Genomic DNA, 17616 nt, shown 5'->3' with positions numbered 1-17616 from the left:
AAAAATCCAATAGGCATGCATCAGAATCCCACCCACCTCACAGAACACCAACCACCCCAGATCTCAATTATCATAGACCATCTCTGTCAGATACTAATTATTCTTCTCTTAACTTCTTAGTTTTTATTTATTTTGAGCACACTAGCCAAACAACAAGCAAGTGTATTTAAGGCAGCTGCAAAAACAAACACTAATTACAGGAAACGTGATTTGCAACCCCAGCTATAGCCATAAGTTACATAACCAACACATATGAATGATCCCTTTTCATTTTTTGAGGAGAGGAACTAAGGAACTTACAAAGCCAAAAAATTCATTAACATTATGAAACCATTAACAAAGAAAATACGTAAGAGGCATTTCCACTACTTGTCTGGAATTTGAATTTGACGATATCTCAATTCTCATATGTATTGTAATGTTCTCTTGTCAAATATCCCGCATGTTGTATTGTAAAATTGTCAATTTAACACTACACATTCAAACAAGGAATCTACTCCTGATCCAGCTATACATATTCTGTGATCTTATCTTGGAACATCAGATTTTTAGCTCAAGAGCATCCAAACCTTCGTGATGGAGGGGTATATCATATATGAGGAAATAGCCTCAACATGGATTAACATATGCATGAGTATACATACTACTTTGTACAAGTCTACATGGGAGCATTTCCTACATAATACACCTAAATTTCTAAACCGAAAACTATCAAGGCAACCACATTTCTACTCAGCATTCTTTGTAGATTCAGAATTTTCTTCCTTTTTAGCCTTAAAGGATCTTTGAGCATTCAAGACCGGCATGTATGCTTCAGTTTTTTTTCTTAAAGTATCATTGGCTGCCTTGTCAGATTCACGGGGGCTGACCAGCTTCTTCTCAACATCTTCAAATTTCGCAGTTGCCAATGGAGCTATGCCTACGTTCTTGTTAGAACTTGGTGCATCAGTTAGCATGGAAACTGCATCCCGAGCGGCATACCACGTGTAACCACAGGCAGTACACTCCAACTGAAACCGGTACATGAGAGAGTAAGAATTAAGAGAACACAGTTAGAATATCAAAAAGTTAAAGGACTAAAAAAGGATTCTTATTCACGGGCAATCTCAAACTTAGATAGCAGGCTGCAAAGCCAGACGCCTTGTCCAAATTACCAATGATATGAGGCGATAATAGAAACCAAACTAAACAACAAATTTAATTATCACAATGTGTAACTAGACTGATCATAAGTTTTGATATACTAGTAGCCTTCACACAGATTATAATTTAAAGGGGAAAAAATGGTTTCAGTTGCCAAAGGAAGAAATTACTTAGGGCCTACAATACCGCCCATAGTTGATGCTTATATTATCGACACTTTGCATGGCTTTCAGATTACTCAACTCGGCTTTAATCCCCAACTGATATGGCATCAGAAATATTTCATTTCCTTTTTTTCTTTTTAAGCTTTTGGTCACAGCTGGGTGCTGGACACGAGACCTAGTCTGCAAACATTACCCATTATGAAGTGTTACTCTCACGGGTGTATCAATCCCAATTTAAAAAGCAAGAGTTATTGCCACTTGCCTTTAGACACCGTAAGGCATCACATTATATTAAGCTCTATTAAAAAAAAAAAAAGTGATAAATATAAAATTATTTTAACCAGAAAATTTCAACATATTGAAAAAGCAGAATTTTCCAGGAAAATGAATGCACGCCTACTCATCCACGATTTATAAATGTATGAACCTGATAACGAGCACCATGTCCTGCTTGAATGATGTCCCTAACTCCCACTTTGAACTCCGAGCATCTTGAGCAACGAGCATCAGTCATCTGTTTCACAAGCAAGAAGTCAACAATGTGCACAAACCTTATGCACGGCAAAGTGCAAGGTACTCAAAACCAACTTGAGGTAAAAATGAAGTGACCTGCATGTGCTCCGAGTCATCAGGCTCCTGCTTTGATCTCTCCTCAGCCGTTAAACCATCCTGAAGTTTGTTAAAAAGTCATATTTATGGAAACCATAAAAACAAGAGCAATGATAGTATTATCACTTTCGCATACACCAACTGTTGCCAATTGCAACACCGACTAGTCTGCATATGATACAGTGATACACAAAACTTATCATGACAAGAGACCATATTCAATCCAGGGTGAAGCAAAACACAAAAGCATTTATTCTATTCATGCATAATTGAAACCTTCATAAAAAATGAGTGATAAAGTGGCAAAAACAAAAACCAAGTCCCAGGCTTCCCTCCAAGGGATAAATACCCAAAGAATTGCCCAATGTAATCTTGCCCCTACATTTCCCACCTAAAAAATAATGTTTTCCCTTCAATTAGTCCAGCAATCTAACTAAAACCAAGAAACACTCGGCATATAAACATTCAACTGATCCAACTCTTGTATATCTTATGAACATTAAAAAAAATGGAACAAGTCAACTCAACCACGCCTTAATCCAACAAAATGAAATGGTTTACATTAACTTCTGTGCCACTCCATGCTATTAAGGTCATATATTCATTGCATCTTTCATAAGCATTTAAACTATCACAAACTTGAATAAGCAGGTCTTTATTGCACACAAACAAACCATCTCATGCAATTGTCCCTAATACATTAAAATTGCAGCACTCATGACAAAATTAGATCTATTTAAATATTAAGGACATATTTTTAAATAAGCATTCTAGTTTCTGCAACCACAAAAGGATATTGGAGTTCCTTTATCTAATACACAGACATATCAACATGCAGAGCCTAAAAGCTAAAATTACTTAAACCTAAAAGCTAAATGTACCCAAAATAAAAAGTACCAACAGTTGCTCTATGGCTATCTGCATTTGAGACTAGTTTGACCCCATCCTACTCATTGTATAATGTGCTTTGGCCTTGTCATACAGTAACCCACTTAAACCCAGAGATCCAATGTTAAACCCGTCCATGGTCTTTCACCATCCTCAATAAATGATCCCTCCACCATTTGAACACCCTTGCCAAATTATCTCCTAGAGAACTTACAAGGATATAAGAGAAAAAGAGACAACATCCAGAAATATAAGACAAATGTGTCTAGTCCATATGAAAAAGGAGGGAGGTGGGAAGGAAGATAAACCTTCAAAAGTTCAAGAAAAAAATACAAAAGTATTTTAAAATCTTGTTGGCTAAGCAATAAAAAGTTTCCTAAAATCTCTCATTTTTTACAACAGAAGCTGTGCACTGTCATATTTTCCAAGGCACAAAAAATTTGAATTCTGATTGAATAATAAAAAGAAGAAAACTTAATTGGGCAGCCCACATAATCAAACCAGAGGCTTGCATAAAATATAACCAATAGAAAAGCAGAATAATTCTTCTGCCGGTTTACTTAGGCAGTTGGTAGCAAACTAAGGTAGCATAACTGGTATGTCACAAAGTATAAGAGATATATGGTAACAATACATCAGTGATCCCATCACCTAACAATGCCAACTTGAGAGCAATCTCTTGAATTAGCTATCACTAAGTTAGACCGAAAGGAATGAAGTAATCAGCATAGCTGTTACAAATATTCCCAGTGTGACCAAATCCAGCTAAAATCTGATCAAAGTCGCATTAGGATTAATCTTCCTCGAGAATCATCTCAAAACTGAATCACCCATAAACCAAGCTAGGATAATGATCATACCTTTAACTCTTCAGATGACATGTTCACTATTGTTGAAGGTTCCAACTCCCCATTTAACAGACGGCGGGCAAGCACTGAATCTTTCTGCCAAGAACAGAAGAAATATAAGAACCAAAACAGACAATTAAGACACTAACAAGTAACACCCTCAACAACGACTTCAGCAGCAAAATAGTATGCAAACATGAAATCTAGTGGACCTCAATCAAACCAAATACATTGTTCTTTATTACATAGTTGGTAAGTCTAATTTAAGAGTTTGCATCTATATGCATATGCATGAGCAAAAAGCACACAGAGCCTTCTAACCTGGAGATTAAACAACAGTGACCGCAACTTTTGGTTATACTTCTGGAAGTCTGAGAAGAGAGAATCATGTGAGGCCTTCTCCAGAGAAGTAACTGCACGAACAGCATCATCTGGCCAGACAAAAGACTTGCCACTCTGTACAAAACAGCAAAGTTTACATTAAAGTCATAGCATCTCCCTGATCCTCCACTCCTTATTTCCAATGCACCCCATTTGCAACCCATTTATTAGAAACCCTAGAGGATACAGAGACACACCAAAATCAAGGAAAAAAAACACTACATACCTTGAGAAGCCTATCCTGAGATCTATTTGCAACTTCTGGGGACTTAGGGTTACTTTCATGGTCAATGGCATCAGAACCAGCTTTTCTTTTGTCATCTCTGTCCATGCTGTCAGCAGAATTGCAAGTGCACTGAATCTTTGAAAGAAGTTTCTCCAACCATTTGTCACGATGTGTGTCTCCAGTTAGGGCATTAAACTTGGTTAAAATGGAATGGTATTCAGAGGCATTATCGAGATAGCTTCCAGGTGTTTCAACCTTTTGATTTTGACCAAGCCTAGTTGTTGCTTCTTCCGTCCAAGAAACATCAAGGGGTGATATATTCTTTTTAATCAAAGTTCTTTTAGTCTTCAATTGATCATCCTGATTAGCAGTGGTATCTTCAGTCTCAATATCAGGAAGATCTCCCAATCTTCGCTGAGTTTTCTGAACTAGTAAGTCAATTTCATGCTGCTTATCTTCTTCATAGTCTCTATCTGTCAGCTTCCAAAGTTTTTTCCCCTGGGTGTCATACACCTTTTGCACAATGAAGCCAGGATGTTGTTTACGAATTGGCAGCTGCTTGTTTAAAGGAACAAAATGCACCACACATCTATGCATTACAGATTCGGCTGGAATCTCATCACGATGGAAACTATAGAACAGCTCCCTTGTGTCACGTGACTGCCAGTTTCCGCCACCTTTTTTCTCTGCCTCTTCAGGACGATAAAACCACTGCCCTAACACCATCATGCTCCCGTCTTTGGTCTGACTAATATCCTAATTAATTCCCAGTTCCAACAGTCAGAAAATGAAAGTTAAAGCCATTATAAATGTGAATGAAAATGAGAGAGAATAAGTGAAAAACAAATTGGAAGCATCTGTGATGCCCATACTATCTTAAAAGCATGCTTGGATAATATTAGAAAAATTGGCTACAAAACCACAGAAAGGGCAAGACAACATGTACTTGACAAAAACCAACATGCCAAGAATTTTGGGAAGATATTTAAACGAAAGGTGTCTATTAAAATAGTCAAAGGTGAAGACAAAGTGAATCACACGGAAAGAGATGAAGAACAATATATGAAATATAAACTTCCCCAAAAGACTAAAACAACAAAGAAATAACTCCCCAAATTTACATGGTTCTATGGACTCATCTTTTTTTACCTCAAATCATTTTTGTTGCTTACCTAACCAATTTATATATATATATATATACATATATACATATACACACAGCCCACTTTAAGTGTGGGATCCCTCATGGAGCCCACTCCATATAGTATTTCAACGATCCAAACCGTCTATTCTTTAGGTCTCTATTCAAAGATCATCCTTGCAAAACATTAGACAAATCGGAAACCATTAAGCTTTCTAAATTTGATCAAATAAATAGACGAACAAAATATTTTCATAAACACTTGAAAATATGACCATTTAATTAAACAGGTAAATGATTTCCGATTTAGCCAATTTTTCACAAGATCCTTAAATGAAGACCTAAAATGTAGACAATTCCGATTTGTAGTGAATTAACACCCCCTGTGATCTTGTCCTTGATGTATTCTAGAGTTAAAACAGATATAGCAAACAACACACAATATGGCAGCAAAAGTAAACACAAAGAACACCAAGATTTGTTATCGAGGTTCGGCGAACTTTGCCTACGTCCCCGTGTGATCCTTAGAGAATCACAGCTGCACTATGTATAGAATAAGAGTACAAGAACTTATTGAAACCCTAGACTACCCAACTCGCAGCCGCTCTCTTCTCTCTTGCACAAATAGCTCTCTTGTGTTTTTCCCTCTTGAAAAACCCTTCCCTTGAAGTCACTCACCCTTGAGTCTCTAACCCGAGTCTCCCTTTGAGTTTCTTCCCTATAAGTCTCTAGCTATACTTATATTTTCTATGAGACTTGCAGCAGCCTATTTATAGAGCATAGACTTACCAATTACAATATGGATTCCTAATCCTAATAGAATTAGGTAATCTACCTATTAGCTAATTCTATTCCCTTGTACACAAGGAAAACCCTTTAGAACTCCTTCCCACACTAGGAAAGTCTTGCGCGAGTCCTATTTGTCTTCCAAAATCGTACCCCACTAGGAAAACACCAAACTACCCCACTGCCCAGTTTCCCTATTGCTCTCGGCCAGACCTGTAGCTTCCTCCAGAAATTTCCGACGAGACAAAAAACACAACACGATTATCAAAATACAATGTAAAGTGAGCCCCACAAGAGATCCCACAAATAAGCTTATTTGTGGGATCCCACACTTGAAGGGGCCTATATATATATATATATATACATATATATAGGGAACTTCCATTGAGGGATCCCTTAAATAAGCTTAGGGATTCCTTATGAGGTCTACTATGCATTGTATATACATATATGACACCTATATCTTCAATATATCTATTCATGTCCTTTGACCACAAGAAGGCATATCTGCTAATGAAATCAATATATTCTCAATATGAACTAAAATCAGCTTCTCTTAGAAGCACAGCGGGGCTGCTCTCTCACTCAAAATGACCTCCCAATAAACGAGATTTAATAGCCCACTTTTTTCTTGCATTCCTATCCATTGCTTCCTTTTCAACCAAAAATTATTAGTATTTCACAATTCTCAATAACTTATGCATAATCTGAACTCTTCCTCTGATCTTCTTCATATTTATAAACTAAAGTCTCAGATAATCAATTGCAAACAAACTGACAGTGTCCAAGGCAAAATGACAATAAATATCCATGCAGTCTACAAAAGCGATAAGATGATTTCATAAAACAAGTACCTTAATAATTGCCACATAAGGCTTCTGTTTTTTATCCTCGGGAGTTAGAAGGACCGGATCCTCCTGCAGAGTAATTAAAAGAAAAAAAATTCAGCACCAAAACATTAAAAAAATTAGTGGAAGTGATAACTCATTTCCAAACATAGAGATATCTATTCAGAACCCAATGTATCTGAATTAAATAAATGAATTTTTTTTGTTTAAAAATGAGATATGGACAAAAATACCTAAGTTACCACAATATCGAGAAGAAAAAACAGGAAAATGGTACATAAAAACAAATGAATGTACAGACATTCAACTAACAACAACGTTTGTCGAATATTTAAGGCAAAACGTAAAACTTGATAAGAATCTTATCCATATGTAAGGAAAGCATATATGATATCAATAGCAAGAAACAGAAGGGGAAAAGAAGCAATGGAAAATCTACTCTCTTACCCTTCAAACCATGGAAAATAAAAGGATGAGTTACTTGCTCAATTTCAAGAAACCAAACAAGATTCTCACTGCATTTTGGCATTTTATTTTGGTGGGGACTTATATTTATCGTATTTGAACCAAGCCATCACATAATTAATACACCAATAAAAGCTGTCCTACATGAACCCCTTAACTTTACTCCATGTCAATGGTACAAGACACCGGTACCATTGAATATGAAGAATTACTTTCAGTGAGAAAACAGTTCTCCAGGAGGGAAAATGTCAAAACAAGACTCGAGTTTCTATTACCTCCCTAGTGAAAAAAAGGCAATGACAACGACAAGTTTTTCTGTGTACAAAACTTAACCATCTCATCTTTGGAAAATAGACCACAAATTCCTAGGGAGGATGCATATAGAGATCAATAATTGTCCTATACGACTATACACTGTCCTCACTGAAATTCAATTTTAAGTACAAGTCCCTACCGAAAATGCAAATCACATTCTAGTTTCTTGAATTGCCGCTAACATTTCAGTTTCTTGAGCTGCCCTATAAATGACCAGAGGTTTCAAAAATAAATGAGACCACAATGCCAATTCAAACAACACTACTTTCGACAATGACTACAAAATGCCTCTCTGTGAAGCAAACTAAAAGATTTTCCACCAAACAAGAACAAAACCAAAACCTAACTTTCCACCAAGTCCTACAAATTCAACAAAAAATTTTGAAATTCACAATCTCTAATACGTCCCTTCCCCACATTTCCCAGAAAGCAAAAAACAAAACCCTAAATCACACAACACCTGAAATCCCCTAAACACCAAATTAAACCAAAATCCTTTAATTAAACCACCTAATTGAACAATACGTGCAAAAAGCACCACGAAATCCACAAATCAGAACCCTAAAACCCAACCAACAAACACAAACAGACAAACTGAGTCAAAATAAACTGACCAGGTCGTATTGGTTCCCGTCGAACTCAAACGCCTCGTAATGCTTCCTCCGATTCCTCCCCTTCCCCGAAAGCCTAACTTGCTCGCCGACCGGCTTCGCGTCCTCTTGCTGCGGCTCGTCGTCCTCGCCCTCGTCTTCGCTCTGCTGCGACGCCGTTTCGGCCTTCTTCTTCTTCGTCTTACTCTTGTGCTCTTCTTCCTCTTCCTCCTCTCCTTCTGGAAGCTTCATCTTCTTTTTCTTCTGATTCTCCTCCGACGACTGTTGTTGATTCTGCGGCGCGAAGTCGTCGTCTTCTTCGTCGCTCGTCGAGACCTGCGCGAATCTTCGGTTCCCCATTGGAGAGGTAAAACGCTGCGTTTCACTTCGCAATGTCAAGTGCTTTGTCAGTCGCTGTGTTTCTCACACTCTCTTGAAGCTCAGGACGAAATGGATTTTCCCGACCGCCAATCGGCGATGACGTGGGTCGGTGCGGTATTTATAGAGGGAATGGCGGGAGTTTGGAAATGGGCCTATTGTTTACCGCAATTTCGGATTTGCCACTGATAGCGGTTACATGCACTCCTTGCTTTGGAAAGAAGGCTGCTATTTGCACATCCTTTTTTTTCTTTTTGCACACTCTTTTGTAAAAAAAAAATCAAAAATCAAAGGAAAAGACACACTTACCCCTCACCCAACACACCCCTTACTCTCAGACCAAAAAAAAAATAAACACACACCCCTCAAAAAAAAAAAAAACACCCGACCTCCTTCTTCCCCTCCACCAAGCCGCACCCCCGACCAGCCCACCTCCTTCCCCTCCACCCAGCCCGACCTCCTCCCTCCCCTCCACCAAGCCCCAGCCTCGTCGCACCTTCCCTCCAGCCCCAACCCAGCCCGACCTCCTCCCTCTCCTCCACCAAGCCCCAGCCCCGTCGCACCCTCCCTCCAGCCCCGACTCAGCCCACCTCCTTCCCCTCCACCCAGCCCGACCTTCTCCCTCCCCTCCACCCAGCCCCGGCCCCATCACACCCCCTCCCACCCAACCCCGTCGCACCTTCCCTCTAGCCTCGACCCACCCGGCCCACCTCCCTCTAGGTTCGGCGGATATATGCCGAATGGTTTGTGGGTGTTCGGCGGTTGGCTGTCGAATGGTTTGTGGGTGTTCGGTGGGTGGCTGCCGAATGGTTTGTGGGTGTTCGGTGGGTGGCTGCCGAAGGAAGGAGAAAACAGAGAGAGAAAGGGAGGGAGGGAGGAGAGAAGAGGAGGAGGTTGGGGATGAGGTCGGGAGCTGCTTGTGGTGGTCGGGTGAGGGAGGGAGGGGGCTGGGTGGGTGGGTCCGGGCTGGAGGGAGGGTGCGACGGGGCTGGGGCTTGGTGGAGGGAGGGCTGCGTGGGTGGGTGGGTGTGGTCGGGTGAGGGAGATGAAGGGGGGTGTGTGTGGCTGGGTGTGTGTTTTTTTTTTTGTCTGTTGATGGGGTGTGCAAAAGAGAAAAAATGGAGTTGGTTTTGGGTGTGAGAAGGGTGAGTGTGTCTTTTCCTTTGATTTTTGATTTTTTTTTTTACAAAAGGGTGTGCAAAAAAAAAAAAGGTGTGCAAATAGCAGCCCTCTTTGGAAATTAGAAGGTGTTGCTAAATGACGAAATTACATTATTACCCTTCTATGTCTCGAGGGTACAAGTTTATTTAAGGGTTTTTTTTTTAATTTGATACATAAATTTTGACCTATATTTTAATGTGGTAACTAAATTTTAATTTGTCTCAATTTAATACCTTAACTATTATTTTATCTTTATTAAGTACCAAGTCCTAATTCTGTCAATAAATTTAACAGAAGAATGGGTAATTTAGTCTTTTTATGAATAAAACTAATAAAATAATGAAATTAATAAACAGCATAATTAAGAAGAAGAAGAAAACAAGAGATCGGATGTGGTGTGGGAGAGATCGGATGCCATGGTGTGGTGGGTGTGTATAGTGATGCTCTATTGTTTTGTTTATTTATTTATTATTTTATATGCATTTGAAGATCTGCAGACCAAAAAGAAGAATGAGGGAAGAAGAAGAAGAGGGTGGGCACGAGAAGGGGGTGAAATGGAGTTCTTAGCTTTTTTGGTTATTTTGTGTTTATAAATTTTCAACAGGCAAGAAAATAGAAAAAGAAGGAGGGGCGGCTATAAATCTAGAGAATTCTGGGCTTTTTCAGATATGGAGGTGGAAGCTGAGGAGAGAGAGAGAGAGAGAGAGAGAGAGAGAGAGAGAGAGAGAGAGAGAAAGATTAGAGGCGTCGCCGTGGGTGGGCTGGGACTGCCGGTGTGGTGGGGCAGTTGCTAGAGGTGGAGGCAAATGTGAGCAGCCCACTGGGACGTCGGATAAGGTTTATGGTTTGGGTGTGAGAGAGAGAGAGAGAGAGAGAGAGAGAGTTATGGAGGATAGAGAAAAAAGGGTTTGAGAAGGAGATAAAGATGGGCAAACGAATTGGACAAAAATGCCCATACTTCTGTTAATTTATTTAAGAGAAGTTTAGTTTGATATTAATTAGAGACAAAATAATATTTAAGTACCAAATTGAGACAAATTAAAGTTTAGGTACTACATTGAAACATAGGTCAAAGTTCAAGTATCAAATATGAAAAAAAAAAAACTCTTTATTTAATATTTCATGTGCTAGCTTGATTACTGAGTATTGGAGCCCGTTGAACATTTACTGAGAAAATGTGGAAAAAAAGTTTCCAATAACACGCATACCTCCATCTTTTTATCTTAGTTTTAGTAACATAAAATTTTATTTCATCATGATCATCGTATTGTTAATTGATTTAATAATAATGGGGTTGAATCTAAAGCGGGAATGTGATTGGTCTGATATACTTCATAATGGGGTTAGTCCGGGAAGCCTCGTCTCATGCAACATGTAGGTGAAAAATGTGGATATCTATGTCTTCCAAAGAATGTGAAATGAGATCCAATTATGCTTCGATGATTAAGTTTGTAAAAAAATAAGATGAAGTAGTTGAGCAAGAATAAATGATGAACTTGAAATAATAATAAAGAACAAGGTAAGATATTCTGGGTTATTCTTAAGAGTTTATATATAGTGTTTGGGGCTTGTGAACCCCTTCCGTGAACCTATAAGTGTGTATAAATAGGCAAAGAAGAGATAAATAAGATATTTACCTGCATTAATAAGATAAATAAGATATTTATATGGGCAAAGCTCATGGAAAGAAGTATAACAACACGTACCTGGATGAACTACGTACGATACAAGAGAAACTGCAGACAACACTTTAACGAAGAGTTAAAAGTGTTTCGTACTTCATTGGAAACTTTACAAGCATTCGCAGCACAGAACAAAAGCAGTTTGGACAAACTGACAGAAGAGCTAAAGGACTTACAAACAAAGTTGTCAAAAAAGAATGATATCATAAACATCCCGGAGAACAATAGAGTCGCTCATTGGCGAGACATAGGGTGCAGCAACAAGAATAAGAAAGGAAATCAGGACAAAGAAATACAAACTATTAAACAAGACATTACAATTTACAAAAATGGAAGAATTAGAGAAAGATGACAAATTGCACAAGTTGAAACATGTAAGAAAGCAAAAGATATCAAAATTAATTAAGTGTTATTTAGTTACTGTACTTGTGCTAACAATGATTATTATGCAGCTACATGAAGAAGAATTGAGTGAGATATTAGATGACATGATTATTTTGTGTATTAACTCAAATTGCTTCCAATTTGCAATTGCTACCAATTTGCAATATAAGTTTCTATTGGTTTTATGTGCCCCTAAAAAAAAGTTTTGATCGTACTGGCAACGCTGGTAACTTTTGTTTTTTTCTAGTTTTTACAAATTGTAGCTCGCTCATGTTTGTACCCATCACTGGGATTAGGCAAACTTCATATGCAAAAAAATGTAAGTGAATGAAAGAGAAACTGCATCCATCACATCAACGAAGAGTTACAAAGGCTTCATACTGCATTGGTTGAAAAATACAAGTGAAGGCAGCCGAGAGACAAAGAAAATGGGGCACACTGAATAGGGAGCTGCAACAAATGAAAGTTAACTTGAAGACTGAGCATGGAACCCTGAACAACTAGACTGCTAAGAGTGTTATTGGTATGGCGAATGGTGCAATAGCAAAATTAGAGAAGGATATCAAGAAAAAAGAGATGGATATAAAAACTATCGAATAAGATAATAAAAAAAAATTCAGGAATTAGAGGAGGATGACAAATTGCACAAGCTGAAATATGTAAGAAAACAACAACATATCATAATTAACTAACACAAAATTAATTACTGTATTACTATGCCTACGAAATGTGTATTTACACCATATAAAAACACACAATTTGCATGAACCATATATGACACTTGTTAATATGAATAATAAACGTTTTAGACTAATGTTGAAAACGAGTAAGCCCAGCTCTTTAAAAAAAAAAAAAAACACTATTGCATGAAGAATTGACTAATTTTTCTTATTTTTTAACATGTCCTATGAATCATAATATAAGTATATGACTATCTTTTGAGGACGATAGTGTGGATTGAATACGAGATAGATTAACGCAGACAAAAGAGAAAAATACAGAATTTGCTTTTCTACATACCAAATATACGTGTTCCGTTTCACCAGACATGTCTAAGACTACAAAACATAATAGTTTAAAGCTGAGGAGAATAAAAGTTGCACACTTAATTCTCATTCAATCAAAGAATTAACGTGCCATTACATATCATTCAAAATTTGATCTACCAAAGTACAAAAGCGTTATCTACTTGGGACATGCTCTCCATCTCTAAAATAAAAAAAAGTATCATCCCACTTAGACAAAGAAAGGGATTTTCAAATCACTGATGTTTTGTATGTTACTACGCTCCCTGCTTTCAGCGATTTCCTTCAAACTAGTCCATGATTTTCGCCTCCGTTTATTTGATGTGCTGACTGTGATTTCTGCATCTGTTGGAGCAGGAGTGTTTTCAGGTTCAGCTGGTTTCTTGGATGCCGATTTGCTTCTCTTTCTCCTCTTACTTTCCAACAAAGTAGCTCCAGTTCTCACCAGTGGAGTTGCAGGACTGTCCACAGTAGGAATCTCTCTAGCTATTGCTGAAGAAGCTACTTCATTCGCTTTACTGACCTTATCTTCACCTGCAGGGCTGTCCAGTGTAGGAATCTCTCTGGTGATTGCTAAAGAAGCTATTTCATTCGCTATACCAACTTCACCTTCACTTACAATTCTCTTCTTTGAGCTGACAAGCTTCTTAGAAATGGATTTAGCAGGTTTCAATTTTGAAGTTGTCTTGGTCTTAAGGGGGCATATCTCTTTCATATGTCCCTTTGGAGTCCCTCTCCTCAAATTCCGATGTGAACAGAAGTGGCATGTATACACTACATTGTTCTGAGTGAAATTAGTATGTTTCTTGTTCTGAGTGAAATTAATATATTTCTTACTCCGCCGTCGTGCCTTTGCTCTATTTTTTTCAATTCGAACAGTGCAGTTGAAGCCAGGCTGAAGAATTGTTTCACATCTGCAAACAGACAAAATGGTGATCCAAAGATATGCAATTTTACAATACCTATTATAATTGGACTGGTTTAATTCAGTATTTAGGTACAACTAATCCAATCCAATTGGGTTTACAAATATCTAATACAATCCAATCCAAACCAGGTTTGGATTGGATTGAAGCAATTAGCCAGTTTTTGGTTTTTTTGCATTGTATTAGCCATGCCATGATCAAAGATACTCATCCTGTATCTGGGACAGAATCAAACGTTATTTACCAACTATTACCAAGTATGCATCTCTCTTAACACACAACTGATCAGCTTTCAATTACTGAAAAACAAAAGCTCTCAAATTATCCACATCGCTTAATTATCTAGCATTACCAGCGGCTGGATTAACATAATGTGGAATTATAACTATTGCCGAACCCAAATGGATCCAGGCATTGCATTGGTTGTTTCCCAACAACAGTTTAAATGTTCAACCATTTAAGCAAAACCAAACCAATAATATGTCAACCACACAATTACCATTTCAAGAACACGGTGCCTATCTTTGACTTTTGATAATCAAATGCCCAGAACCACCCCCACAAACAAATCAACCCCAATTGCAGTAGTTCTAGCTTGTAAAATGCTCTACAACCCGCCCTAACAAAACCCATTTGCTACTCAACCCACTAACATAGCAGCAACAACAACAGGCTCAACTCCAAAACTGAGCTCAAAAAGCTATAAACTTTGCAACTAAATGCACTCATTAATACAAAAACAATCCAAACAAATCAACCCCAATAGCAGTTGTTCTAACTAGTAAAATGCTCTACAGCCCGCCCTAACATAACCCATTTGTTATTCAACCCACTAACACAGCAACAACAACAATAAGCTTAAACTCCAAAACCAAGCTCAGAAAGCCATAAACTTTGCAACTAAATGCACCTAAACCCACAACAGCAATCCCACTACACATACACTAACAGCAACAAATATGACAAATTCATGTTTTTTTTCCACAATTTATTCAAAAAAAAAAAACTAAAAAATTTGTTGACAGTACCTCTGGCAAGGAAACAGAGAAGGATCAGGAGGCACACCCAGAGCCTCGTGAGAAGAGGCCAACTTTTGGCCAAAGAAGGCGCCCAAAGAAGGAATGGGAGCTTCCCCAGTGGCCCACAAAGCGAGTCGCTGCAAGTGCTCGAGCTTCAATGCGGACTTGGGGTTGACGCTTTGCTTTTTGCCAGTCAATTCCTCTCTCAGTGATATTGTATCTTTCGACCCAGATGCTGTGTTTGTGTTTGGAGCTCTCTTGGCTCCTCCTCGCCTGCCCATGTTTTGCTTCGTTTTCCAGGCTTTTTGCTTTGCGGGAATTTGATCGAACAGTTGGTGGGTGACGCTGCCGAAAGAAGTAGAGGGGAGGGACGGAGGGGTTTATGGGCTTATGGGCCTCCCCTCCATAAACGACATGCCGTTTAAAGCCTTCCTACAGGTGGGTATCGGGTTGGCTTCAGCTGGGCTGGGCCCAGAATTTATTTTTTTTTCGTTTTTTAACTCAGTACTCAGTACTTCAGTAGTATACTACAGCACCACTCTTTCAAGATATCTTTAAAATCGCAAAGAAAAATATGGTGTTTTTTTTTTTTTTGGCCATAAGAAAAATATGGTGTTCAGTAGCGACAAGTAGGCGTAATATCGTGGCAAAATTGTATCCTGCTGAAATGGGCCTACTTGGGCTTGCTATGACCTCGCAAATTTGCAGAGATGAATCTACCTGGCATTCCTTCTACAACACACAACTCGGGCCCACCTAGTTTGTACTTATCGAATATCCATGGTGTCACCTATGGCTATTTTCTGTACCGTAGCTCGTAGGACCACATATTTTGCTCCACCTATCAAAATAATAAACAAAAAAAATCCATATGATTCTATTATTTTTCAACCAAGAAAAAAGTATGATTCTATATTTTATTATTGAAAGGTTGGGTTCTACTTTAGTTTCCGAAAAACTAAAGTGGTATTATACCTTGAAAGTGAAATTTAACCTTGTATTAATCTACACTTTATACGTGTCACAATCATGTTGATGTTGGTGTCCATTAAACACTGGTTTGTAGCATCTGATAGAGAATGTTATCGTCGGTAGATGGAGATGGTTCGGCCATGTTTGACCTTTACGTACATGCATCATTTCTTGCATGGTTGCATATATACCAAAGTTGAATGGTACGTTGTTACTTTTGCAATATTGGCTTTGTTCCGAGAGTTCAAAACTATTTTGAGTATGGTGATTTTCCATATATGGCCAATTAACTATACAAGTCCACATGCAGTGTCACATAATTGGTTGCAAGAGTTTGAAATTTTGAATCATGTATATATGGCTTCTTTAGGGCCAGTTATATATATATATATATATATTGGCTCTTCTTAAAGTGAACTTCAGTTTGTTGCCTCCATTTTTTAGTCAATGTTTCAATGGCCAAATTGCTTACTTATAAAAAACAATAATGCGTCCGACCAATTTAAGCTCTTTTTATTAACAATATTTTTCTTATTTATTTATTTATGAAAGGCCATAACAAGAGGAGCACTACCAACGATAATAAAATAAATCACTTAAAAATAGGGTGATGATTTTCACACTCTAATTTTGTGCAATTGCACTTTTATAATTGTTTTCATGTCTTAGCTAGTGACGTGATTAAATAAATTAGAATATATTTTTTTTTGAGAATAAGGCAAATCATTGTATTAAAACAGCCAAAAAAGCAGAGAGAATACAAAATATGAGCCTAAAGGCTTACAAGAAAACAAAAACCCACAAAAGTGGAGCAGAAAAGCCCACAGAAATTCGAAGATCTCATAACATCGGCATCGAGCAGATACTATAGCCATCAAACGGAGCCAGAGAGGCACCGTAGGAATTAGCGAACTAGTCGCGTTTGGGTTCACGATCCTACCAACATCTCTAAGTCGAGGCTGACAATAGCGCAAAGTGGCGGATGTGGCAATAGTAACCGGTGGAAATATGACCGGTACCGGCGAAAATAGTGACTCCCTAACACCTTGTGATGAGCGCCAGAGAAAACCTGAAAGCATCAAAACACAAAACAAACCAAAACAAACAAAATCTGAAAAACTCTCACGAAGAGAGGTGGAAAAACTCTCACAAGGAGAGATGAAAACACTCTCACTTATTGGGATGAGAGTATCCCAAAGGACAAAAATAAAAACACAGAAAAAGGAAAAGAAAAACAAAAGAGAGAGGGGCGAGGGGAGGAGCAGTCTGTGAGAACACAAGGGCCGCCCCTCCCCCATGGAGAGGTTAAGGAGAGGAGAGAGTTTTTCTTTTGGGATGGCGGCTAGGGTTAGGAAAGTGCTTAGTTAGCATTAGGTGGAAACTTTAGTTGGTTGTAATAAATTAGAATATATAAGAGTGAAAATGACTACCAAAAAACAATCATAAAATAAAATAATTGTCTCAAAACTCAAAACAAATGAGAATCATCAATGTTGCTTGTGGCCTTTATAATATAAAAAGAAAGCAATGAGAAAGGTCCGCGGGAAACAAACCTACAGATCGAGGCTGTGACATTCATGGACTAGTTCATTTGATGGTGACTCTGAAGTAAACTACTCTCCCCTAGTCTCCTTGTTTATGTCACCCCACCTTCTCCTTCCTTTT

General features: G+C 38.2%; 2 protein-coding genes across 2 annotated transcripts; both read right to left on the bottom strand.

Annotated features, from left to right (window-relative positions):
• Positions 1-350: 350 nt before the first annotated feature.
• On the bottom strand, positions 351-8918 carry LOC147274034 (bromo-adjacent homology (BAH) domain-containing protein). The gene is made up of 8 exons (XM_086227962.1): positions 8429-8918; positions 7041-7103; positions 4260-5015; positions 3974-4108; positions 3665-3748; positions 1917-1976; positions 1735-1821; positions 351-1010 (listed from the first exon to the last, which is right to left on the bottom strand). The coding sequence occupies exons 1-8, from the start codon at positions 8762-8764 to the stop codon at positions 729-731; spliced, it is 1803 nt and encodes a 600-aa protein (XP_086084088.1). The 5' UTR covers positions 8765-8918; the 3' UTR covers positions 351-728.
• Positions 8919-13097: 4179 nt separating this feature from the next.
• Positions 13098-15515, bottom strand: LOC147274033 (RNase P Rpr2/Rpp21 subunit domain protein). Its single transcript, XM_086257658.1, has 2 exons — positions 14989-15515; positions 13098-13948 (listed from the first exon to the last, which is right to left on the bottom strand). Exons 1-2 carry the CDS (start codon positions 15258-15260, stop codon positions 13246-13248), a joined length of 975 nt encoding a protein of 324 aa, XP_086113784.1. The 5' UTR covers positions 15261-15515; the 3' UTR covers positions 13098-13245.
• Positions 15516-17616: the final 2101 nt, after the last annotated feature.

This window comes from Dryas octopetala, chromosome 9, assembly GCF_963921425.1.
Source record: "Dryas octopetala chromosome 9, drDryOcto1.1, whole genome shotgun sequence".
Lineage (NCBI taxonomy): Eukaryota > Viridiplantae > Streptophyta > Magnoliopsida > Rosales > Rosaceae > Dryas > Dryas octopetala.
Note: the sequence above shows the minus strand (reverse complement) of the source record. Positions and strands in the feature narration are given on the sequence as shown.

What these genes read in the sequence shown, in the direction of transcription:
- LOC147274034 (XM_086227962.1), bottom strand. Translation starts at nt 8,764, where the DNA reads ATGGGGAACCGAAGATTCGCGCAGGTCTCGACGAGCGACGAAGAAGAC. An exon ending in ACGGGAACCAATACGACCTG is followed by an intron (nt 7,104 to 8,428) that starts GTCAGTTTATTT and finishes ATTACTCTGCAG; the next exon opens with GAGGATCCGGTCCTTCTAAC. An exon ending in CTTATGTGGCAATTATTAAG is followed by an intron (nt 5,016 to 7,040) that starts GTACTTGTTTTA and finishes GGAATTAATTAG; the next exon opens with GATATTAGTCAGACCAAAGA.
- LOC147274033 (XM_086257658.1), bottom strand. Translation starts at nt 15,260, where the DNA reads ATGGGCAGGCGAGGAGGAGCCAAGAGAGCTCCAAACACAAACACAGCA. An exon ending in TCTCTGTTTCCTTGCCAGAG is followed by an intron (nt 13,949 to 14,988) that starts GTACTGTCAACA and finishes GTCTGTTTGCAG; the next exon opens with ATGTGAAACAATTCTTCAGC.